The 27,751-nt window shown below is 33.8% G+C and overlaps 1 protein-coding gene and 1 long non-coding RNA gene across 2 annotated transcripts; one reads left to right on the forward strand and one right to left on the reverse strand.

Annotated features, from left to right (window-relative positions):
* Positions 1-3,214: 3,214 nt before the first annotated feature.
* LOC139856187 (uncharacterized) lies at positions 3,215-4,090 on the reverse strand. The gene is made up of 3 exons (XR_011761704.1): positions 3,835-4,090; positions 3,650-3,699; positions 3,215-3,559 (listed from the first exon to the last, which is right to left on the reverse strand). It is a non-coding gene; the product is annotated as an uncharacterized lncRNA (long non-coding RNA).
* Positions 4,091-7,352: 3,262 nt separating this feature from the next.
* On the forward strand, positions 7,353-9,191 carry LOC139853449 (polyphenol oxidase I, chloroplastic-like). The gene has a single exon (XM_071842844.1). It carries the CDS (start codon positions 7,353-7,355, stop codon positions 9,189-9,191), a length of 1,839 nt encoding a protein of 612 aa, XP_071698945.1.
* The last annotated feature ends 18,560 nt before the right edge of the window (positions 9,192-27,751 follow it).

Genomic DNA, 27,751 nt, shown 5'->3' on the forward strand with positions numbered 1-27,751 from the left:
ACACTGGATCGTGGATTGAATCGAGATAATATATATTGATTTATTTCTGTACATTTAACTGTGGACAACTAGTTGTAGATTACTAACGTTGGACTGCTAACTTAACAAACTTAAATCGTTAAAACGTAATAAAAAAAATGTTGTGAATATATTTCGATCATACTTTGATATATATGTATACATTTGTTATAGGTTCGTGAATCAACCCGTGGCCAAGTCTTACTTCCTGACGAAGTAAAAATCTGTGAAAGTGAGTTATAGTCCCACTTTTAAAATCTATTATTTTTGGGATGAGAATACATGCAGTTTTATAAACGTTTTATAAAATAGACACAAGTGATCAAAATTACATTCTATGTTGAATTATCGAACAGAATATGCCCCTTTTTAGCTTGGTAGCCTAAGAATTGGTGTTTATGATAATTGCCACCAATTGACGAGAATCCTAAAGATAGATCTATTTGGCCCAACAAGCCTCATCCGAGTTACAGATGCTTTAGTACTTCGATTTATCATGTCCGATGTGAGTCCCGGAATGATGGGGATATTCTATATGCATCCTGTTAAGATCGGTTACCAGGTGTTCATAATATGAATGATTTTTATGCAGATTGCATGTTATTGAGAAATGAAAATGAAAATCTTGTGATCTATTATTACGATTTGATAAATATATATAGGCTAAACCTATAACTCACCAACATTTTTGTTGACGTTTAAAGCATGTTTATTCTCAGGTGATTATTAAGAGCTTCCGCTGTTGCATGCTAATTTATGGACAAGAGTTGGAGTCAACATGCTTGTATAATATTGTTTAAAAACTGCATTCGAAGACATTTATTGTCGTGTAATATTATTGTAAATCATTATGTAATGGTCGTGTGAAAACGCTATATTTTAGATTATCATTTTGATAATCGTCGTAATATTTTAAAGGTATGGTTTGTTTTAAAATCGAATGCAGTCTTTGAAAAACGTCTCATATAGAGGTCAAAACCTCGCAACGAAACCAATTAATATGGAACGTTTATAATCAATATGAACGGGACATTTCAGTTTTCTCAGGAAGTCACTCATCCTAGTACTACTCTCACTCGAGCACGCTTAACTGCAGAGTTCTGACGTGATCTGTTGTGCTTGTAGCCCCAAAACGCGTTGTGTCTGGTAAGGATGAGAGTTACTTTATAAGGGACTCGAAATTTCTTACACAAATCTATGTGAGACAGGTATTACAAACTCCCCCACTTAGATTCCTGACGTCATCGTCAGGCCGAAACAAATTGATAACCAGGATCTATACCTCAGTAGATGCACGAGCCGAGTGCCCGTCACACCCCGAGATGCTAGTGCTCTAATACCATCTGTAACATCCCTCCTTATCGAGACCATAATATTGTTCGCTTTGCCCGTAGGCGCACAAATTTTTCTTGGTGACCACACGAGGTCTTCCCAATAGGTCACCCATCCTAGTACTACTCCCGCTCGAGCACGTTTAACTACAGAATAATTCCCCCTTTATTTAAAGGATGCTTAAGGGGACGGGTAGTGTAAGTGGTCTTATGTGGGCTCATTGGAGTGTTCGTTAGGAAATGGAGGTTTTTTTTAAAGAATTTCAGGGCTTTTCCGGGTAATGGTGCTGACATGAACAACACCGGTGATGGAGTTTGATTTTGTGAGTTAGTTGGTTGTGTAGTTTCTTTGTTAGTATGGTCTCCTTTTCATTTATTTTCATATTTGTTGAGTGTATGTCGTGCTGTTATTTGGGTATTGGTTGAGCTCGGGTTTAGTTAGCTGTAGATCGGTGTGTGACGTTTAGGTTTAGTTACTGTTCTCGATTACGTCCTTGGTTTGCTTCTCATATTTTGTTTTCTTTTTCTCATTCCGAGAAAAAGAATGATTATATAGTTTTCGTTTTTAGCCAAAGAAAAACTGATGAAGTCCCTAAATGTCCTCTTCCCTTTTCCATTTTTCCTATTTTTTAAATTTTAAATAGCATCCAATGAGAAGTTTCACACACCTACCATAAATGTAATTACAAAGTTGCCCTTAACAGTTCACCGTTAAGAATGGGCCAATAGCCTAGTGGTGAATGACTCACTCTCCCTTAGGGGAGGTGAGGGTTCGATTCCCACTAGGTGAGGATTTTCCAAATAATTGGATCAAAAACCATTCTAACCGGGCCCAAATGATCCCTTGGTCTCACGCATGCGAAGATTGAAACAATGACAATGCATGTTCGTTTATCGGGCCTGACATGCTGTGGAAAAATGGGTGATCGTATTTCGCCAGGCTCCAGTGGACTACCGGGGACCGCTGGATGGGTTGACAAAGTCAACACAGGGCTAACATGTCCCTGCCGATACACATGTTTTTTTGAAACAAACAGTTCACCGTTTATAGTGATACTTCAACATCTTCATCACCTATTTCCCATGTCAAATTCTCTCTCTTTCAATATGTTACCACCCCACTTTTAAATCGAACATATAATATGTTTGCTTGTTTATAAGATTTGATAAGCATCCAATCTTTGGAATGCAATTAAAGTATTATACTATTGTCAAGTGAGTAAGTGACCCTAGCGCACCATGGCTCGTTTCATCTAAAATTGACACGTTTTCCCTGTTATCTATTTCATAACCTAAGATGTTTCGGAAACATGTACAAAGCGTGTACAGAAGAGATCTAAAATTATCTAAGGACTGTTCTTCTGAAATGAGGTGATTATATGTGCGCACATATGAATATGTGCCTGACAAACATACGTAATAGTGGCGCACATATAAAGTTCCAAATGAGCCCATGGATAACATAATACTAATATACGAACATATAAATAGAAGGGTCATAATATTATTTAAAGGTTAGCTGATATCATATGTGATAAGCCATATTTTTTTTTTTTTTTTTTTTTTTTGAACGGCATGTTACACTACTACAAATAAAGCTATATAGACGTGTTGAAAAGCTTATCTAGACGTGTTATTGAACACGTCTAGATGAAGCAGGTCTACTTGATTAAAGTTATATAGACCGGTTATCAAACACGTCTACTTATTCCTAATTAGACCGGTTAATAGTTATTTGGCGGGTGCTACCAAATGATTTTAGACGTGTTTAAACCGGTCTTATTGAGGTCATACACACGTTTAAGTTGTATTAACATAACCGGTCTATTTTTTACTCCGTAATACATAATTACAAATTTGTTTACTATTCCTCCAATATATATGAAGCTACATATATAAATTCCAGTCGTAATAAACTATAAATAAAACATCATTTTACTAAGAATACAAATAAGATAATTACATCATGACACTATTGTCTACAATATGCATACATCTCGATTCAGAATAAAGAATTTATTGTTAACCCCTAATCTCATATAATAATTGTTCACGATCATCGCTCCAAATCTGGACACTATTGTTCACGATAATTACATCATGACACTCTTTGTTATTGTGGAAGATTTGTTGACATAATCGTATAGCTCCAAATCTCATATAATAATTGTTCACGATCATCGCTGAGTAAACTTCACATTGCTTTCTTACTGTAGTGTAACTAGATTAGGTAATCACAAATACATGCAATGATTTATGTGATACATGATATGAACACACGGAAAACATCATAACCATACCTGACTTGAAGGCTTTAATCCATATTTTCTTCCCTAATTAAATACAAGATCTGAAGAAAGTTGAAGCATTTAGATACACTTGTTCAATAAAATATCGATTTATATGCCAAATAATCAAATATATTAAACATAACAAATACAAACACTAATATCTTAAAAATGAAGTTGTAGCAAGAAGTAATTACCTAATAGATGTGCTCTTAAATCATGAATGAGCATGTTCTGCTTCAAAACACCATATGAAAAGGATATAATATGCTTGCCATCATATGTGAAAAACGAAACTGATTTGATTATTTGTAGGTTATACAAATACAAATACAAATATGAAAATGCGATAATATTACACAAACAACGAGCTTAATTGCTATTTGCTAAAAAAATGATGTCAACAACAATAAGTTTACATATCTGCATAAAACTTAGTCCACAATAATTAGATCAATCGGTACCTCTTTAATGAAGAATCTTATTATGATTTCAGTTACAAGCACCGCAATACATTTAAATAATTAACTACATAAACATAACACAAAATAAAAGAACAAAAATAATATGAGTAATACCTTAACATGAAGATCAAACGAAGGATTAAACTATTGAAGTGGTTGAAGTGAAGATGATTGGTGACTTAAAAAATGATTCAAATAAAGTGGTATGGTTATTGGGAAATAGTATTGACGTAAATGGTTTTGAATTTTTAGAAATAATTGGAGGTAAATATGGGAGGGAGATTAGGAATATTAAAGAATTGAAGTGGAAAAAAACAGTTTCGGAATGTTTTTCAAAATTCATATGTAGACCAGTTTTACACATTTGGAGGGAATTAAAGTTAAAGACTTATAGACCGGTTTATGTGTTCATATAGATCGGTTTACTATGTAGACGTGTTAACATATAATATGTAGACGTGTTTGACGCACATTCTTTGGGCGGAGGAAAAATTACTATGTAGACGTGTTATAACCTACTATGTAGATGTGTTGACACTAATTTTTTTTGGCGCAACAAACTATCAAGGCCTGTTAGTTCTAAACAGGTCTAGATATGGGGGTCTAGATATAAGTAAATGTAGTAGTGTTAGTTTTTCATCGCATGGTTAGATCGCATCGCATCGCACGTTCCAGGAGGAAACCGCCACCATCCAAACGGGCAGGTGGGGAAAACCCCCTGGTGAGACTCGAACCCGGGTCTCCTCGAAACCATGCAAGCATGGTTACCAATGAGGCAAAGCCCCATTGGCTATGTGATAAGCCATATTACATTGAAGGTATTAATTATGTTCTCAAAAACTAAAAACGATCATATGGATCGTTATGTTTGGGTCGTGGCTATTCATTTAAAGATGATGATCTTCAAATGATGATCATAGAATCCACAAAAATAACAACAATGCTAATCTCTTTTGTTTGTACTTGAATTTATCTTGAATCTCTATGGTTCGAAATAGGTTCGATGCAAGATGACTAAAATTTTTAGTAGATCACGAGATCATCACTTCCCATTTCTTCCAAGATGAACCCTTCCATCTAGATTATAACTCCGCGATGATATTTAATAGTTTGGGGGCATGCAATATAAAACGGTGATTATTGGTTTAATGTTAGCCTCGTGGTTTCAACCATAAGTGAAATTAAATGATTTGCCATTGTGTGATCGGTCGGAGAGGGACTACCAAATGACCGATTTGAGCTTTTTCACCTTACTTATGTGTGTTTTTGTATGTGACAATGTGGTGCATCATATACTCTCCTTTTTCTTGGCCCCTTAAAAAGTGAATTTACATCATATACTCTCCTTTTCCTGAACTTATATAGTTTGGGTCTATAGTGGCCCAATTTACATCCCTTTGTCTTTTATCCCTGTCAATTTTGGTTTGTTTGTGTGATTCATTCTTTTATTTATTTCTTTTCTAGTCTTTATATATATATATATATATATATATATATATATATATATATATATATATATATATATATATACGGTAGGATCAATGGAGAAGTAAGCAATTGAGGGAAGTGGTGAAGTAAAATTTTTTTTTTTAGATTTTGATTTTTTTCGAACTTTTTTTTCAGGCATTGAGATCACACGAAAATATGTACATTTAAAAATGACACTTCGTGATAATGTTATTATTTAGGTGGGAAAACGATCGACAAAAATAACATTCAAGATAATATTGATCGTGAATAATGTTAATCTTCAAACGTTTTTTTTTCTTCATATTTTGTGAAGTACTTTATGTCAAAATTTAGAGTTTTTAACACGAACGGTTTAGGGTTTAGGGTTTTTAACACTAACGGTTCGTGTTAAAAACTCAATCTAAATCCTAAATCTAAACCCTAAACCTTAGATTTCTAAACCCTAATATCTAAACCCCAATTTCTAAACCCTCAAAATACGCTCGAAAAACACGATAATTGTTACTGTATATATTATTTTCTTCGAGCGTTTTCCCGCCAAAATAAAAACATTTATTACAAAGTGTTTTTCTTAAATGTTTATATTTTCATCCAATCTATAATGTTTGTGAACAATTTTTTTTTTCAAAAAATGAAAATAAATTTTTTTCCCCCGCTTCCTTCCAATTGGTTACTTCTCCGTTTATCCTACCGATATATATATATAGTGGTAGGATCAAGAGGGAAGTAACCATTCGGGGGAAGCGGGGGGAAGCAAAAATTTTTTTTTTCGTTTTTTGAAAAAACTTTGTTCACGAACATTATAGATGAGATGAAAATATGAACATTTAGTAGAGACACTTTGTGATAAATGTTTTTATTTTGGCGGAAAAACGCTCGAAGAAGTAATATATAACAATTATCGTATTTTTCGAGCGTATTTTGAGGTTTTAGCTATTGGGGTTTAGATATTAGGGTTTAGATATTAGGGTTTAGAAATTTAGGGTTTAGGGTTTAGATTTAGGGTTTAGATTTAGGATTTAGATTGAGTTTTTAACACGAACGGTTTAGAGTTTAGGGTTTAGAGTTTAGGGTTTAGGGTTTAGGGTTTGGTGTTTTGAGTTTATGGAATAAACCCAAAACACCAAACCCTAAACCCTAAACCCTAAACTCTAAATCGGGCTAAATTTTACTTCACAAAATATGGAAAAAAAAACGTTCATATTCTTCACGAACAATATTATCTTGAATGTTATTTTTGTCGATCGTTTTCCCACCTATATAATAACATTCATTACGAAGTGTCTCTTCTAAATGTTCATATTTTTGTGTGATCTTGATGCCGGAAAAAAAATTCAAAAAAAAAAAGGAATTTTTTTTTTTGCTTCCCCCCGCTTCCCCCGATTGGTTACTTCCCCATTGATCCTGCCCCTATATATATATATATATATATATATATATATATATATATATATATATATATATATATACATATACATACATACATAATAAAATATAATGCTAAAGTCCTCCGAAAAATATAAAAGTTACTTTCAGTAAATGTTTCACCTTAATCATAGAACTTAATCATAGAACTTATGGAGTGATATATTTTTTTTTATCTTTGTTATATATAATGTTTGTACCACCTTTTTTATTCGAGGAATATTCTTTAAATTTATACAAAAAGAAATATTCAAATTAATATTTTTCACGTAAACCATATCATTTCCTTATATATAGGAGTTCATGGTATGCAATGAGTCACACCCTATCTCCTTTCTTCACTAAATCATATTATTATGTCTTCTTCGTTATTTCAACTTACCTCCTCATTCACACCAGCTTTTCCATCCAAACCAACACCTACCACTCGAACCAACCGAACCCACAATGGGTTCAAAGTCTCATGCAACACTTCACCACCAAATGACAACGAAAACCAACTGATCATACTCCCTGAAACACAAAAGCTAATCGTCCCAAATAACAATAATGTTGACCGAAGAAACCTTCTCCTTGGCCTCGGGGGCATTTGCACCGGAGCCAGCCTCACATCCTTACCATCAGCATTCGCTAGCCCCATAACAGCTCCTGATATTACAACTGTATGCAAAGACGCACAAGCTGGCATTGGCAAACTTGAACAAGCAGTCAGGACAAATAAATGCTGCCCGCCTAGCAACGGGAAGGCGATTAAATCCTTCACGTTTCCTACCGAAAAAACGGTCAGGATGAGATGGCCAGCTCATGGCTCAAAAGAAAACATCGAAAAATACAAAAAAGCAATCAAAGCTATGCGGGCGCTACCAGATGAGCACCCGCATAGCTTTGCAAGTCAAGCGAAAATTCATTGCGCTTATTGTAACGGCGGTTACACTCAAGTTGATAGCGGTTTCCCCGATATTGATATTCAGATTCATAACTCGTGGCTCTTTTTCCCGTTTCACCGTTGGTATCTTTACTTTTACGAAAGAATACTCGGGAAGTTAATTAACGATCCGAGTTTCGCGTTACCGTACTGGAACTGGGACGATCCCGAGGGTATGGAGCTGCCTGATTTTTTTAGAGGGGATGAAAGTAACCCGTTGTTTGACGCGTACCGAGACGCGCACACTGCGTCGCCAAATGTGGTAAATCTGGCTATCGATAGTAAGCTTGAAAACCCCACAGTTGATATACAAAAACAGTGCAATCTTTACACAGTGTACCGCGATTTGGTACGTAACGCAACCGATGCAACGAGTTTCTTTGGAGGCGAATACGTAGCTGGGAACGAGCCCGTTGCAAACGGTGCGAAATCAGTTGGATCCGTTGAATCTAATTCGCATACTTCCGTACACGTATGGGTTGGTAACTCAAAAAACCCTAACCGAGAGGACATGGGTAACTTCTACTCGGCCGGGTACGACCCGGCATTTTACGTCCACCATACAAATGTCGATCGTATGTGGAAATTGTGGAAGGATTTAGGCATCCCTGGACACGTGGAGCCCACAAAAGACGATTGGCTTAACGCGTCGTATGTGTTTTACGACGAGAATGAGGAACTCGTGCGTGTTTACAACAAAGATTGTGTTGATCCAGCAAAGCTGAAATTCGGGTACGAGCAGGCAAAGTTTAAGCCAGCGTGGGTTAATAGTCGTCCCAATACTAAACTTACAACAAGTCCAAGATCCACAATTGTTTCGTCCCAAAATGTGAAAACGGTGGACCAGATTAAGTTCCCGGCAAGTGTTGAGCCGATTTTGAAGGTGAAAGTGAAACGTCCAGCTGTCAATAGGAGTAAGGAAGAGAAGGCGAAAGCGAATGAGATTTTGTTTATAAATGGAATTAAATTCAACAGTGACAAGTTTGTCAAGTTCGATGTGTTTGTGAATGACAACGTTGCAGATGAAAATTCACCGTTGACAACGCCATGTGATATTCAGTACGCGGGCGCGTTTTCGCAGGTTCCACATGGCGATATGAGCAACATGTTGATGACGAGTGCTGCGAGGTTCGGGTTGAATGAGTTGTTGGAGGACACGAACACTGAAGGTGAAGAGTATGCGGTTGTGACGTTGGTGGCTAGAGCTGGAGCTGATGATCTCACTGTCGAGGAGATTAAGATCGCGTTGGTTCCAGTTGCGTCAACTTAGCTAGCTAGATTGCGAGGTCGTGTTATTGTAATAAAACGAGCGTTGTCTGATCTGTTAAAGCAACGTTAAGTGTGTACTTTGTTGTTAGGAATTTGCGACTTTAGATTCCATGATGCATGGGTCTGGCCACTTGGTGCGTAATAAAATTAGTTGACTAATTAACTGTGTCCTTTTCATAATCTAAGTACTTTTAAATATTTAACGTATTGTTACAACGTGATAATACTAATTCATTTGTTCAAAATAAAGAAAAAGTAATCATGTTAGAAAATTAGTTGACTAATTAACTGTGTCCTTTTCTATCGTAATGTGATTGAGGGAGAAAAAGCTGTTTGAACCCCCTCCGTCCCAAAATAATTGTCTTATTGAACTTTTCAAAATTAATGTATTAAGTTTTGATTTTAAATATTTGTTGGTGTATTCTTTAAAATATTTGATAAAATTTATATGAATAAATTCATTTTTAAATGTGTTTTCATTTGGTATAACTTTCATTCGATATTATATAACACACAGAAAGATATTTAAAGTTAAGGTTGGACAAAAAAGACTCAAAAAGTCAAAACAGGACAATTATTTTGAGACGGAGGGAGTATATAAAAATAAAAGTTATTGGATAAACAGTTTTATTGGGGTTGTATCTTTCGCTTGTTTTTATTAGACCATTCCTTCCAACTTATCCGTCATTACTCGTAAGTCGTAACTAATCATAAACACGAGCTAGTTACTCGCACTTACCATTAATTTAACGGAAGTGTTTAGGTTAGTTATACGAATTGTGGGTCTAAGTGGTTTTTTATTGTTAGACTTGATGTTTTATTGCTTGTACGTTGTATATTAAGAGGAGTATTGTTTTAGCCATTATAGAGAGTGTTTAGTTATGAGTTAGTTATACGTTATTGATATTGATGTGGCGCTGATGTGAAAAGTTAAGAGAATAAATAGTTTAGTAAAGAGGATAAATGGTTCATATGACGTGCCCAAAAGACAACAAGTAAACATTTTTTTAATGACAATACAAACAAATTATCGAATCATTAATGTTAATAATGGATTTTCGGGAATCATGTCAAAAGAACACTAAAGTCTTTAAAGGTGACGATGATATGGCAAGATTCTGATTAGTTTTTAGGTGAAATGGTTGTTGAACGTCATGAAAAAAATATTAGTGTTAAAGCATGTGAGGTTGTGCAAAAAAAATCAAACATCACACACATTTATTATAAACCCCATTACCATTTGTAAGAAAGTAACCAAACAAACACACATGTGAATTAAATCCATACGTTGAAGTTGAGGTCGTTGCTATGTTGGACTTTTGGCCCATTTCTGTGTAGTCTGCTTGTTAGAATTGAAAGGAATACTGTGACAAGCCCATACTTAATTATTTATGTTACTATTTTCTTTATGATTATACTAGTTTTATGAACTCGTACGTTACAAGACATTTATATAATTAGTAGTCAATAACGTGAATATTGATTTTTATTAAATGTATAATACAATACAATTACATGTACAATAAAGAAAACATTTATTACTGATAACATTTATATCGGAAACATTAGTATTGAATACTAACACATATATTATGAGTCCGTCCGTTGGAATCATTTTAATTTCAATTAACAAATTATCGATAAAACATCAAACATGAACTCGTAAAAGTTGTTTTAAAACTGATCGTTCAGAATAATATTTTATGTATTTCTCTAATTACATATGTTTTTAATGCAAACTAATTCCATTTTGATAAAATTGCAAATGAAGTAGAGCAGAGATACATCTAAATATCTATAAAGATTATCAAATAACTATTACAACTTCAATTGACAACATGAACCCGTGTGTTTAAATATTATTCTACAAATATTATATTAACTTACTATTTTAAATTTATGCGCAAACTGTAAAATAATTTTATATTATATAAAATTTCATTCATAAAAAATATTATAATATTAATTAATAAATATCTATTTTATAATTTTTATTACAATAAAAATGAGTAAATCGTTTTCAATATATTACTATTTTTATATAAATATTATTATATTTATATTAAATCAATGTATCGTTTATAACAATATTATTTATGACCATTTAAAAACAATATTAATAATATATAATTATTATCACGCGCTTTATATAATGTATAGATAGATTGTAATTATATTGTGTGTATGTAGACATGAAAAAAAACACTAATATTTGATGAAAACTTTGTTGGAGCTAATCGGTTTGTGTGTTCCAGATCGAATATCTGGTAAAATAAATGTTTGCATATAATTCTAGGAGAGAATCTCCATCTATCACCAATTGATTTTAGAGTACTAGTGAACTCTTTGCTTATATGCAGAACATGTTGATGGATCTAAATCGATCCACCAAGTGGTATAGAGCCACACGACATGGTTGTAATCATTGTGGCAGCGGGGGTTTAAACCGAGATGACTGTGGGCGTAACCGGAGAAGAGGTCGAGGGTCCGGGAAGAATCGAGATGTTGTTAAACGATTCTAGGATAATAAGCCACATTATATGATAGAAGTACATGAATAAACAGATTAAGGGGGTAACCTCATGGGAAGTCCTTGTGTGGTCTCCAAGAAAAAGTCGTGTGCCTACTAACAAAGCGGGCAATATTGTGATCGAAGTAAGGAGGGATGTTACATATGGTATTAAAGCACTAGCCTCTTGGGGTGTGACGGGCACTCGGCTTGTGCATCTCCTTAAGTGTAGATCCTTGGTATTAATTTTTTTTTCGGCCTAACGAGGACATCAAGATTCTAAGTGGGGGAGTTTGTAACAACTTATCCCACAATGGCTTAAGTAACAAAGTGTGAGTCCCTTTTAACGTAACTCTCATCTTTAACAGACACAACGCATTTTGAGGCTACAATTACATCAGATCCAGTCAGAACTCTGTAATTAAGCGTGCGAGAGTAGTACTAGGATGGGTGACATCCTTGGAAAGCCATGTGTGGTCACCAAGAAAAGTCGTGCGCCTTTGGGCAAAACGGACAATATTATGGTCGTGGTAAGGTTGGATGTTACAGATGGTATAATAACTATAGTCTTTGCGGGGTGTGACAGACACTTGGCTCATGCATTTCTTGAGGTATGGATCTTGGGTATCGATTTATTTTGACATGACGTGGACGTCAGGATTCTAAATGGGGGAGCGTGTAACAAACTGTCCCACATCTTCTTAGTAATAAAGTGTGAGTCCCTTATAAGCTAACTCTCATTCTTACCAGTCACAACACGTTTTGGGGCTACAAGCACAGCAGATCTGAAATCCTCGTATGGTCACCATGAAAAATTCTTGCGCCTACGGGCAAAGCGAACAATGTTGTGATCGTGGTAAGGAGGGATAATATTGTGATCGGTCCCTTATAAGGTTGAAGTTGTGGCTAATTAGTATATCCTACCATAGTTTTTAGTTGAAACCTGGACATACCCGGTTAGTTCACTGTTTACCTTGTGAGGGGTGTGTAACATCCAGCGTTTTTCCGTTAAATTTATTTTTAACACCGTCTTTTTTTTAGATAATATCTTTCGTTATCTAAATTCGTATCTTTCGTTAATTAACGTTCTTAATATTTCTGTTATTTGATTTAACATCTCTCCTCTACTCTAGCGTTTTTATAATATTCGTTCGGTTAATTCACGCACCTGCTTTGAAACTTGAGGGACCAAAGTTGGCTAGTGGGCAAACTAGTTGACTAGGTCAACTAGTCAACCCACCATCTCATCCACTCATTCACTCCATCTTTCACCTCTCCATTTTCTCTACTTCCACTTTTTGATCTCAAACTCCAATATCACTAAATCATCATCTAAATTCGATCTAGGAAGCTTGCAACAAAACAAATTACATATTCGTGATCCTCTCTTCATCCTCTACATTTTGGTACCAATTTTATCTAGTTTGGGTAACATTTCTGAAAATCTAGATTTCAGGTTCTTGGTGTTTTTGACTTGAAATGGTGTTAATTAGTGTCTATGGCTCAAGTCTAACATGAATATGTGTTGGATTTGCTCGATTTGTTGTTTTGAGTAACTAGCTTGAATATGAAAAATGGGTGTGCTTAATCTTGAATTTTGGATGATTTAATGTTTTTTAAATGTTAAAGTTCATGTATTAAATGTATTACTAGCATCATTAGCTTCGTTTTGGTATGTAGGTTGATTTAGAAAACTTCATTAACAAAATTGAGGAATTCATGATTCTTGGTTAGGGTTTGATGAACTTTAAAATAGATTTTTGATGCATTGAATGCTATGATATGTTGTTAGTAAGTGTTTAGTTGCAATGTATGTTTAAGTACCTTCAAAACGGCGTATCGTATGCGTAAATTGGATTCTCGAATCACCGTTTGCAATTTTTGAGCTTGAAACTTTAAATAATGATCATTTATTGACGTTTTCATTATTGTTAATAATGGATTTGATTGATGAAATGTCTTTAGTTGTATTCCTCGTCAAATTACCTTTCCAACGATATATGATACGTTTTTTGAATGTTTACGGTTCATAAGTTATGGTTGTTTGAAGTTGGATTCGTTTAAGTGTTCAAAACTGCCAGACTTGCTGATTAGACCATCTGAGCACCGCTCAAGGTCCTGGAGCACCGCTCCGGGCCCCGGCTGTCCAAAAATGCACATTTTCGTTTAATTCTAACTATGCTACGCACCCCCGATCAACATGAAACTTGGCCAACATGCTTATATATGATTAAAAACCTCAGAAAAATTGTCGGATACCCGACCCGACCCCGTTGACTTTTTTGTTGACTTTGACCAAGTTTGACTTTTAGTTAAACTTAACCAAACTCTTATGCAATCGTTCTAACGTGCTTTTATACTTATATCTTGCATGAAACTTGACAACGTGATTCACATGCTACATAATCGAGTCGTAACGAGCCATAGGACTAATTGAACACATAACATCCGACCTTGTGTCGTAACCGGTTAATTGATACAACTTACTTGTTTAGGTCAAGGCTAAGCAACTTTCATGCACACGTTTACTTTGTGAAGGACTTTTATACTCGTGCACCCGAGGTGAGATCATAGTCCCACCTTTTCAACAACTTTTATTCTTTTAAATCGTGGGCTGAGAAACATATACTTTGTTATATCTTGTACTACTTACTTTTATGCTTTGAACACAAGTACGAAGAAAAAAACATTCCACAGCGAGTTTGAACAAAAATCCTCAATTCGATTATCATTAGTTACACTTGCCGGGTGTAAGCGAGAACTTATGTTGTATGGCCATATGGGTTTGACAAACCCTCATTCGGATGGTTCGCTACCGTTACACGGATGAAATATATTTTCGAGAAACAGTGTATGTTCTAACACTATTGTGATGGGGTTCTATAGATGGAAAGTTAAGCCATGATAATTGGGTGCTCGTGAACGTACTTTTGGAATGCAAACGATTTGGAAAATCAACTATATTAAATCTTGTGGTTCAAAAACAACGTTTACAAATACACCTATGATTTCACCAACGTTTTCGTTGACAGTTTTCTATATATTTCTCAGGTTCATATTTGGCTACTTGATACATATTTCCGCACACTTTGATTACTTGCTTGGAGTCAAGCATACATGCATACGCTAGCGATAGCACTTTTGAATTCAAACTTAAAGCATACATACTTACGCTATTTATAGCAGCTGTGATTTTCAACTTATATTATGTCGCAAGTTATTTCATTTATACTTTATAACTTTTGTAAACTTAAACTTGTTGTCGAACCGTTTGGTAAACTAAACTTTGTAAGTCTTGTACGTTTCAAATGAATGCGACATAATTTTGGTCAAACGCGTCTCATTTAGGGACTATGACCACGTAACGGGACCTAAGTTAACGGTGCCGGCAATGACGATTTGGCCGGGTCGCTACAGATGGTATCAGAGCGTTGGTTGTAGGGAACTAAGATATGCATTAGTGTGTCTGACAGAGTCGTTAGGACGCATTAGTGAATCTAGACTACAACCGGATAGTTAATCATTGCATTCTGACTTGTATTTGCTATAGATAGCACTTACTTGACTACTTGTGCATTTATACTTGAATCATTCTTAGGCAAACTTCTTAATGGTATGAAGCTTTCATCATACGAATCCGTATTCTGCCACTTTCTGGTAACACACATAAATTCATGATTCATACACGTAAGGATGACGATGACTTCATTAGTCACACTAGTTCGGGAACTCTGTCTCCCATATTGTTATTTATCACCGTTCGGGATTGCTATCCACAAGTGCTGCAAGGTTCCCATCACTATGGCGATCCTTAACCACCACCGATGTTACACCGGTGTTCCTTACTATCGACCACTTCTTGTTACTATCATCACTACTCTTGGTGAGTATCGACATCACTACTTATCACTACGATTGTGTACCATTGTTATCATAATTCGTTACTCTTTACGTACCTAAAGACATTATTGTTTGACTTGAACCGCATTGACGTGAACAATCATTTATGTACTTCCCCCAGGAAACGCTTCTTCAGAGTTGCACAAATTCTTTCTATCCAATACGAGTCACGTTTGAGACATCGTTACACTTTGTTCATTTTAGATCTTCACGATTACACGAACTTGATGTTATGGAGTGATGTGGGAATGGAGGTATGAGTTAGCATAATATAACGACACTCGATCAACGTGGTTATATTATGGTAAGTCATACCAAAGTTCTAATGACACGTGAGGGTGATTGGACTCGATCAACCTAATCATTACCATGTGCCATGTACATGAGTTCATTTTTCTGGTTGGACATCCAAAAACTCCGAGAATACTGATAACAACCATACCAGGGATACATCTTCGATTATTGTCGAACCATATTTATGCTTCCGAATGAATGACAAATTCTTTCAACTTCAAACATATGTTACACGTGTATACTATCTCGTCTTCGCACAGTTTTATCGACGAACTACAAAATGTTTGGTATGCTCACATCGAGGCGGAAACTTCTCTCGCATTACACTCGTACTTCCGTTTAAGGAAATCTTTTATCTAAATTCTCAATGGAGAGAGAGACTCTTCACGTTATACTAGTATTCGCCACGAGGGGGAATAGTTCTAACGAACGTTTTCAGAAACCGATAAGAAACTTGCTCTAACAAACGTTTTCGGAAATCGATAAATCTTTCGCGGCGCGAAATTCTTGAGAAACGAAAACTTGTTCAAATATATCTTAAATAAATGTACCTCGTCTCGAATCGATATTCTCGTTTCACTTTTAGATTTTTGGAGTGCCTTACAAAAAGCCTCGGGACCACGTTTAGACATGAGTACCGCACATCAACCACAACCTGACGGACTGAGCAAACATACGATTCAAACCTTGGAAACCGTAATACGAATTTGTGTTATCAACTTCAAATTTACTTGAGAAAAGTATTTGCCTTTAGCTGAATTCTAGTACTACAATGATTTTCATTCGAGTATTAACGGCACACCTTTCGAGAACTCATATAGCCGCAATTAACGTTTTCTAAATTGTTGAACCGAAGTAGGTGACATGCAAACCACCGGACTCGAACTCATTCATGAAGCAGCCGTTAAGATCATTCAAATCCAAGAAAGGCTCAAGACGACCCGTAGTCGCCAAAGGAGCTATGCCGATGTTAGACGTAAACCTCTCAAATTCCAAGCGGTTGACCGCATAACGTTAGAAGTCGCACCTTAGAAAGGTGTAATCCATTTCGGGAAACGTAGAAAGCTAAATTCTCGATATTTTGATCCTTTTAAAATTTTGGGGCGTATTGTACCCGTTGCTTACCGTTTCGATCTTCCGACACAATTGAGCTCCGTTCCTCCTACATTCCGTGTATTAAACTTGAAGAAGTGTCTTGCGAAACAAGAACTTGTTATCCTCTTCGACGAGCTTACTATCGATGATAAACTTCACTTCCTAGGAGAACCGGTTGAAACTATGAATCGTGAAACCAAACTTTGAAACAACGTAAAATCCTGACTGTCAAAGTTCATTGAAATGCCCAAGGGAATACCTTCACTTATTCGTAGAATTAACAACATAAAGGTTTCGAAGAAGAAACAACAACTACTACTTCCAACTAAATTTCGGGACGAAATTTCTTTTAAGGTGTGGGTAATGTAGCATCCCGCGTTTTTCCGTTAAATTTATTTTTAACACCGTCTTTTTTTTAGATAATATCTTTCGTTATCTAAATTCGTATCTTTCGTTAACTAACGTTCTTAATATTTCCATTATTTGATTTAACATCTCTCGTCTACTCTAGCGTTTTTAAAATATTCGTTTGGTTAATTCACGCACCCGCTTTGAAACTTGAGGGACCAAAGTTGGCTAGTGGACAAACTAGTTGACTAGGTCAACTAGTCAACTCACCATCTCATCCACTCATTCACTCCATCTTCCACCTCCCCATTTTCTCTACTTTCAATTTTTGATCTCAAACTCTAATAGCTCTAAATCATCATCTAAATTCGATCTAGGAAGCTTGCAACAAAACAAATTACATATTCGTGATCCTCTCTTCATCCTCTACATTTTGGTACTAATTTAATCTCGTTTGGGTAACATTTATAAAACTCTAGATTTCATGTTCTTAGTGTTTTTGACTTGAAATGGTGTTATTTAGTGTCTATGGCTCAAGTCTAACATGAATATGTGTTGGGTTTGCTCGATTTGTTGTTTTGAGTAACTAGCTTGAATATGAAAAATAGGTGTGCTTTATCTTGAATTTTGGATGATTTAATGTTGTTTAAATGTTAAAGTTCATGTATTAAATGTGTTACTAGCATCATTAGCTTCGTTTTGGTATGTAGGTTGATTTAGAAAACTTCATTAACAAAATTGATGAATTCGTGATTTTTTGTTAGGGTTTGATGAACTTTAAAATGGATTTTTGATGCATTGAATGCTATGACATGTTGTTAGTAAGTGTTTAGTTGCAATGTATGTTTAATTACCTTCGAAACGGCTTATCGTATGCGTAAATTGGATTCCCGAATCACCATTTGATTGATGAAATGTGTTTAGTTGTATTCCTCGTCAAATTACCTTTCAAACGATGTATGATACGTGTTTTGAATTTTTACGGTTCATAAGTTATGGTTGTTTGAAGTTGGATTCGTTTAAATGTTCAAAACTGCCAGACTTGCTGAACAGACCATCTGAGCGCCGCTCAAGGTCCTAGAGCGCCGCTCTGGGCCCCGGTTTTCCAAAAATGCACATTTTCGTTTACTTCTAACTATGCTACGCACCCCCGATCAACATGAAACTTGGCCAACATGCTTATATATGATTAAAAACCTCAGAAAAATTGTCGGATACCCGACCCGACCCCGTTGACTTTTTTGTTGACTTTGACCAAGTTTGACTTTTAGTCAAACTTAACCAAACTCTTATGCAATCGTTCTAACGTGCTTTTATACTTATATCTTGCATGAAACTTGACAACGTGATTCACATGCTACATAATCGAGTTGTAACGAGCCATAGGACTAATTGAATACATTTCGCCCGACCTTGTGTCGTAACCGGTTAATTGATACAACTTACTTGTTTAGGTCGAGGCTAAGCAACTTTCATGCACATGTTTACTTTGTGAAGTACTTTTATACTCGTGCACACGAGGTGAGATCATAGTCCCACATTTTCAACAACTTTTATTCTTTTAAATCGTGGACTGAGAAACATATACTTTATTATATCTTGTACTACTTACTTTTATGCTTTGAACACAAGTACGAAGAAACAAACATTCCACAGCGAGTTTGAACAAAAATCCTCAATTCGATTATCATTAGTTACACTTGCCGGGTGTAAGCGAGAACTTATGTTGTATGGCCATAGGGGTTTGACAAACCCTCATTCGGACGGTTCGCTACCGTTACACGGATGAAATATATTTTTGAGAAACAGTGTATGTTCTAACACTATTGTGATGGGGTTCTATGGATGGAAAGTTAAGCCTTGATAATTGGGTGCTCGCGAATGTACTTTTGGAATGCAAACGATTTGGAAAATCAACTATATTAAATCTTGTGGTTCAAAAACAACATTTACAAATACACATATGATTTCACCAACGTTTTTCGTTGACAGTTTTCTATATGTTTCTCATGTTCATATTTGGCTACTTGATACATGCTTCCGCACACTTTGATTACTTGTTTGGAGTCAAGCATACATGCATACGCTAGCGATAGCACTTTTATAATCAAACTTAAAGCATACATACTTACGCTATTTATAGCAACTGTGATTTTCAACTTATATTATGTCGCAAGTTATTTCATTTATATTTTATAACTTTTGTAAACTTAAACTTGTTGTCGAACCATTTGGTAAACTAAACTTTGTAAGTCTTGTACATTTCAAATGAATGCGACATAATTTTGGTCAAACGCGTCTCATTTAGGGACTATGACCACGTAACGGGACCTAAGTTAACGGCGCCGGCAATGACGATTTGGCCGGGTTGCTACAGGGTGATTGTCTCTCTGGTTGCGACGGGCACTCAGCTCGTGAATCTCTTGGGGCCGATTTGTGGGTCGTTTCAAAACAAATCTGTGCATATAAGTCTAGGGAAATCTCCCTTTATTACCAATTGATTTTAGAGTACTAGAGAACTCTTGGCTTTTATGCAGGACATGTTGGCGGACTAAAATCATTCCTACAAACTCGATGATCATATACCATTCTAAAACTCTCAAGTATAGAGATAAAATATGAACAAGAACTGATATTCATCAATACAAAGAATATAACATCAACCAACATTTTTTACTATGATCAATCCTGGGAATCAAGGATTTGAGCAGAGAACAGATCAATGCTGATATTAATATAATGAGACAAAAATAATAAGAAACCCATTAATACTTTGCACTCATGCATTAAGCGGTTTCTCCCTTCATTTCCCTCTCTCCTCCTTACCTTTGATTTTTCCTGTATAGTTACTATATACGTTTTTTCTCGTGAGACAGTCAAAGCATTCTTTTTATTTTCTTTGGTGGTAATTTGTTCATGATAATTTCTTATGATTTGATTTCCATGAAAGGACATAGAGAGGTGATTGTCGAAGATCCTAAGAAGTAGACATCGATTACTAAGATTTTTTTTTCTATTTAAAAAGCAAACAAGTATTATATATTAGTATAATGTAATATTTACAGTGAGTTGGAATGAGCAGCCACATCAAAGCCATCATCCCCACGAATCGTATGATGAAATCTATCTACACATACATTCAATGATATTTACTCACGTAAGTTACAATATATTGATTGGCTTCAAAAGCCATTGTTGACAATCAAGATGATACTTCCTCCAACGATTACTAATCCATTAAAATGTTTTAACTTGCTCCTCACTTACAATCTTTGAAGTAGCCCACACATCATTACATAAAACCTTTTAATTCCTATTATTTTATAAGATAACTTGTTGTCCACAAGTTCGCTAGCCAAACTTTTTGTGATTCTCTGATAATCCCCTGTAACCCTCCATGTTAAACAAATTTTCAAAGTTAGCGTTGGATGGGAAGTTGAAGTTTCACCACTTGTGTATACCCATTCAGACTTCTTTAGCATATTTACGCGAGAGGATAGCATGGTCCACCGATTTAACCTCGTCATCACACAATGGGAATAATAACGAGTCGAGATCGATGCCACATTTTTTCGAGCCCGGTTTTAACAGAAATTCTTCCTTTCAAGACTCTCCACACAAAAATACTTATCTTTGCAGAATAATGTTGTTACGTATTGTTTATACACTTGGATTGTTTCTCGCTTTGATTAATCCATTGATTATAGAGTCAATAGTGTTAGATATGTATTGACCGCTATTATCCAATTTGCATTTCCTTGTTGTTGCCTTTCTTAATTCTTGCTTTGTCGGCAATTGTTTAAACTAGCTGCTCGAATTCACCATTTAATCTTCATGTTAATTCTCTTCTCCATTCCCACCTAAAATTCCAATTTCCATTCACAAAGTACATCATTTCTTTTACTGTAGCAGACTTGTTGACTTCTAACTTGTGCAAATAGGGGAATGCATCTTTAAGTCTAGCGTTACCAGCCAAGAAATCATCCTAGAAAGCAATATAATGCCCGTCGCCAATCATTCTTTCGAAAAAACCTTCCAAGTTTAATCCGATCTTGCTCATGTCTGCTCATAGTTTGATAATGTTACGCCACAATGAACGATGTCTGAATAAAGGATTATAAATGTTAAGCCCCAACCCCCGTCCCTCCCATAAATTCTTTTGATTACATTAATGTCACCGCCATTTCCCAAAAGATCTCAAATTTTCATTTCAAGTGCCTAATGTTGAGCCTACCCTCCACAGAAGGTAATATAATGAAATCCCTTTAACCCATGATTGTTTATATTCACTCCCCGTGTAACACCGTACTTTTTTTTTAATCACAGCGGAAGTATTTATAGCATATAATACTCATATGTTAAAAGCATCTCATTAATATACATTACAGTTCAATCAGTGTTACTTTTCAAAATAGTTGACCATAGTTATCTCAAACATCAGAGTTCTTCATTGTGTCAAACATAACCAGAATACGATTATCTTCTCCCGTCCCTAGCATGTAAAACAATATAACCTGCAGGGGAGAAAATATGGGGGATTAGCATAACGCTAAGTGAATGAAATATCATAATAAATACTAATATAAAGTACCAAGCCTAGCTTTTAGGGAGCATGCATCTGGTCACGGGCATTGAAAGGACCCGTTCATATACATTATAAACGATTCACAATAGTTGATTACATTGCGAGGTATTTGACCTCTATATGATACATTTTACAAACATTGCATTCGTTTTTAAAAGACAAACTTTCCTTACATCGAAAATTGACAGGCATGCATACCATTTCATAATATCCACTATCCAACTATAAATTGATTTAATAATAATCTTTGATGAACTCAATGACTCGAATGCAACGTTCTTCGAAATATGCTATGAAAGACTCCAAGTAATATCTTTAAAAATATCAATATTTATAATTACTAAGATGACATTATGATAAAACGATAATTCTAATTATGATAACTTTAATATTTACGATAATTTTTAATATTATCTTTAAAATAATAATTCTATTTAAAATAATAATAATAATGATATTTTATAGTAACAATGACATTTCTATTAAAATGATAATTTTTGTTAAAATGATAGCTTAATACTAACGATACTTTTAATAATAATAGTAATGATAAAAATAATAAGAACGATAATTTTATCTAAATCAATATCTTATAATATTTTAATTTCATCATGATACTCTTACTCATTATTTTCTAATCGTTTCGTTTAATAGCTTTTAATTGTCTTTTATATCGTGTTCATAATAATGATAATAATAGTAATCAAAATAATTAGGTGTTACAAATATTTGTTTTAATTACACTAATATTAATAATGATAGTTACTATAACATTATTAACGATAATACTAATAATTATCTTAATGATAATACAGTAATAATAATAATAACAATAACAATAACCATTTTTAAATAATGATATATATATTAATAATGATAATAATAATAATAATAATACTAATAATAATAATAATAATAATAATAATAATAATAATAATAATAATAATAATAATAATAATTGGATAATAATAATAATACTAATTATAACTTTAACGATAATAACGATAGTAATAATAAAAAAATAACAATTTTTAATGATAAATCCCTTTTATTGATAAAGATAATAATAATGATAATAATAAGATAAAACTAGAACGACGATAAAAACGATGATAATAATAATCATTTTTAATAAAAATATCGAAAATTCAATTGATTATAACTTCTAATCCGTTCATCGAAACCATTCGATATCTAAAGGAAAAGTTCTTAATTTTTCGCTAGCTTTCCAAGGACATGCATATCTTATACCTTATCTCAACCGCAAGTGTAACTAATTCAATATTCAACCTAACCTGTCTAAGGGCAATATCAAAAGTACAAGTATGCATAATCCTAAATACTCGAGCACTAGTCAGGGATACACTATTAGTATGTAAAAGTTAAATTATGAGTACTCACGTATCAATATTGAGATTCAATATTGCAGGAAAAGTACGTAGACGCAACGGAAATGATAAACACTATATTGACCTCACGAGCATACCCATGAACCATACTCAATCACCTCCATAGCTATAACCCATAATTTCCTTAATCCTATCCTACTCGAAAAACAATTTCGAAATCACTCGGACAGCACTCCGTCGTAATATTTTATGTATACTAATAATATCTTGAAATAATACGGAGTAAATATATATATATAAATCGATTAAGAGAGTTTAGAGAAAAATATGTTCAAGTTTCTATGAAATAATGAAGCCTATTGAATTCTATTTATAATAGATTTTTGAATTATTAAAGTGAATTATTAAAGTATGAATTATTAAAGTGAATTATTAAAATATGAATTATTAAAGTGAAATATTAAAGTATGAATTATTAAAGTAAATTATTAAAGTATGAATTATTAAAGTGAATTATTAAAGTATGAATTATTAAAGTAAATTATTAAAGTTAAAGTAAAGTAAAAATAAAGTAAAGGTAAAGTTTAAGTATAGTAAAAGTATAAAACTATGTACGTATAATACGTATATAAATATATATAATATTAATTTAAATCGTTATATATATTTAATAAAATAAAATATAAATATCGTTATCTTTATCATACTAGTTAAGTAATGAGTTGTCAAAAGTGGTTCTAGATGAAATGTCCCGTTCTTATTGATTAAAAACGTTCCATATTAATTGATTTCGTTGCGAGGTTTTGACCTCTATATGAGACGTTTTTCAAAGACTGCATTCATTTTAAAACAAACCATAACCTTTATTTCATCAATAAAGGTTTAAAAAGCTTTACGTAGATTATCAAATAATGATAATCTAAAATATCATGTTTACACACGACCATTACATAATGGTTTACAATACAAATATGTTACAACAAAATAAGTTTCTTGAATGCAGTTTTTACACAATATCATACAAGCATGGACTCCAAATCTCGTCCTTATTTAAGTATGCGACAGCGGAAGCTCTTAATAATTACCTGAGAATAAACATGCTTAAAACGTCAACAAAAATGTTGGTGAGTTATAGGTTTAACCTATATATATCAAATCATAATAATAGACCACAAGATTTCATATTTCAATACACATCCCATACATAGAGATAAAAATCATTCATATGGTGAACACCTGGTAACCGACATTAACAAGATGCATATATAAGAATATCCCCATCATTCCGGGACACCCTTCGGATATGATATAAATTTCGAAGTACTAAAGTATCCGGTACTTTGGATGGGGTTTGTTAGGCCCAATAGATCTATCTTTAGGATTCGCGTCAATTAGGGTGTCTGTTCCCTAATTCTTAGATTACCAGACTTAATAAAAAGGGGCATATTCGATTTCAATAATTCAACCATAGAATGTAGTTTCACGTACTTGTGTCTATTTTGTAAATCATTTATAAAATCTGCATGTATTCTCATCCCAAAAATATTAGATTTTAAAAGTGGGACTATAACTCACTTTCACAGATTTTTACTTCGTCGGGAAGTAAGACTTGGCCACTGGTTGATTCACGAACCTATAACAATATATACATATATATCAAAGTATGTTCAAAATATATTTACAACACTTTTAATATATTTTGATGTTTTAAGTTTATTAAGTCAGTTGTCCTCGTTAGTAACCTACAACTAGTTGTCCATAGTTAGATGTACAGAAATAAATCGATAAATATTATCTTGAATCAATCCATGACCCAGTGTATACGTATCTCAGTATTGATCACAACTCAAACTATATATATTTTGGAATCAACCTCAACCCTGTATAGCTAACTCCAACATTCACATATAGAGTGTCTATGGTTGTTCCGAAATATATATAGATGTGTCGACATGATAGGTCGAAACATTGTATACGTGTCTATGGTATCTCAAGATTACATAATATACAATACAAGTGGATTAAGTTATGGTTGGAATAGATTTGTTACCAATTTTCACGTAGCTAAAATGAGAAAAATTATCCAATCTTGTTTTACCCATAACTTCTTCATTTTAAATCCGTTTTGAGTGAATCAAATTGCTATGGTTTCATATTGAACTCTATTTTATGAATCTAAATAGAAAAAGTATAGGTTTATAGTCGGAAAAATAAGTTACAAGTCATTTTTGTAAAGGTAGTCATTTCAGTCGAAAGAACGACGTCTAGATGACCATTTTAGAAAACATACTTCCACTTTGAGTTTAACCATAATTTTTGGATATAGTTTCATGTTCATAATAAAAATCATTTTCTCAGAATAACAACTTTTAAATCAAAGTTTATCATAGTTTTTAATTAACTAACCCAAAACAGGCCGCGGTGTTACTACGACGGCGTAAATTCGGTTTTACGGTGTTTTTCGTGTTTCCAGGTTTTAAATCATTAAGTTAGCATATCATATAGATATAGAATATGTGTTTAGTTGATTTTAAAAGTCAAGTTAGAAGGATTAACTTTTGTTTGCGAACAAGTTTAGAATTAACTAAACTATGTTCTAGTGATTACAAGTTTAAACCTTCGAATAAGATAGCTTTATATGTATGAATCGAATGATGTTATGAACATCATTACTACCTTAAGTTCCTTGGATAAACCTACTGGAAAAGTGAAAAATGGATCTAGCTTCAACGGATCCTTGGATGGCTCGAAGTTCTTGAAGCAGAATCATGACACGAAAACAAGTTCAAGTAAGATCATCACTTGAAATAAGATTGTTATAGTTATAGAAACTGAACCAAAGTTTTAATATGATTATTACCTTGTATTAGAATGATAACCTACTGTAAGAAACAAAGATTTCTTGAGGTTGGATGATCACCTTACAAGATTGGAAGTGAGCTAGCAAACTTGAAAGTATTCTTGATTTTATGTAACTAGAACTTGTAGAATATATGAAGAACACTTAGAACTTGAAGATAGAACTTGAGAGAGATCAATTAGATGAAAAAAATTGAAGAATGAAAGTGTTTGTAGGTGTTTTTGGTCGTTGGTGTATGGATTAGATATAAAGGATATGTAATTTTGTTTTCATGTAAATTAGTCATGAATGATTACTCATATTTTTGTAATTTTATGAGATATTTCATGCTAGTTGCCAAATGATGGTTCCCACATGTGTTAGTTGACTCACATGGGCTGCTAAGAGTTGATCATTGGAGTGTATATACCAATAGTACATACATCTAAAAGCTGTGTATTGTACGAGTACGAATACGGGTGCATACGAGTAGAATTGTTGATGAAACTAAACGAGGATGTAATTGTAAGCATTTTTGTTAAGTAGAAGTATTTTGATAAGTGTCTTGAAGTCTTTCAAAGTGTATAAATACATATTAAAACACTACATGTATATACATTTTAACTGAGTCGTTAAGTCATCGTTAGTCGTTACATGTAAGTGTTGTTTTGAAACCTTTAGGTTAACGATCTTGTTAAATGTTGTTAACCCAATATTTATAATATCAAATGAGATTTTAAATTATTATATTATCATGATATTATCATGTATGAATATCTCTTAATATGATATATATACATTAAATGTCTTTACAACGATAATCGTTACATATATGTCTCGTTTAAAAATCATTAAGTTAGTAGTCTTGTTTTTACATATGTAGTTCATTGTTAATATACTTAATGATATGTTTACTTATCATAGTATCATGTTAACTATATATATATCCATATATATGTCATCATATAGTTTTTACAAGTTTTAACGTTCGTAAATCACCGGTCATCTTGGGTGGTCAATTGTGTATATGAAACATATTTCAATTAATCAAGTCTTAACAAGTTTGATTGCTTAACATGTTGGAAACATTTAATCATGTAAATATCAATCTCAATTAATATATATAAACAAGGAAAAGTTCGGATCACTACAGTACCTACCCGTTAAATAAATTTCGTCCCGAAATTTTAAGCTGTTGAAGGTGTTGACGAATCTTCTGGAAATAGATGCGGGTATTTCTTCTTCATCTGATCTTCACGCTCCCAGGTGAACTCGGGTCCTCTACAAGCATTCCATCGAACCTTAACAATTGGTATCTTGTTTTGCTTAAGTCTTTTAACCTCACGATCCATTATTTCGACGGGTTCTTCGATGAATTGAAGTTTTTCGTTGATTTGGATTTCATCTAACGGAATAGTGAGATCTTCTTTAGCAAAACATTTCTTCAAATTCGAGACGTGGAAAGTGTTATGTACAGCCGCGAGTTGTTGAGGTAACTCAAGTCGGTAAGCTACTGGTCCGACACGATCAATAATCTTGAATGGTCCAATATACCTTGGATTTAATTTCCCTCGTTTACCAAATTGAACAACGCCTTTCCAAGGTGCAACTTTAAGCATGACCATCTCTCCAATTTCAAATT

This window comes from Rutidosis leptorrhynchoides, chromosome 6 (genome assembly GCF_046630445.1).
Source record: "Rutidosis leptorrhynchoides isolate AG116_Rl617_1_P2 chromosome 6, CSIRO_AGI_Rlap_v1, whole genome shotgun sequence".
NCBI classification, from domain to species: Eukaryota; Viridiplantae; Streptophyta; class Magnoliopsida; order Asterales; family Asteraceae; genus Rutidosis; species Rutidosis leptorrhynchoides.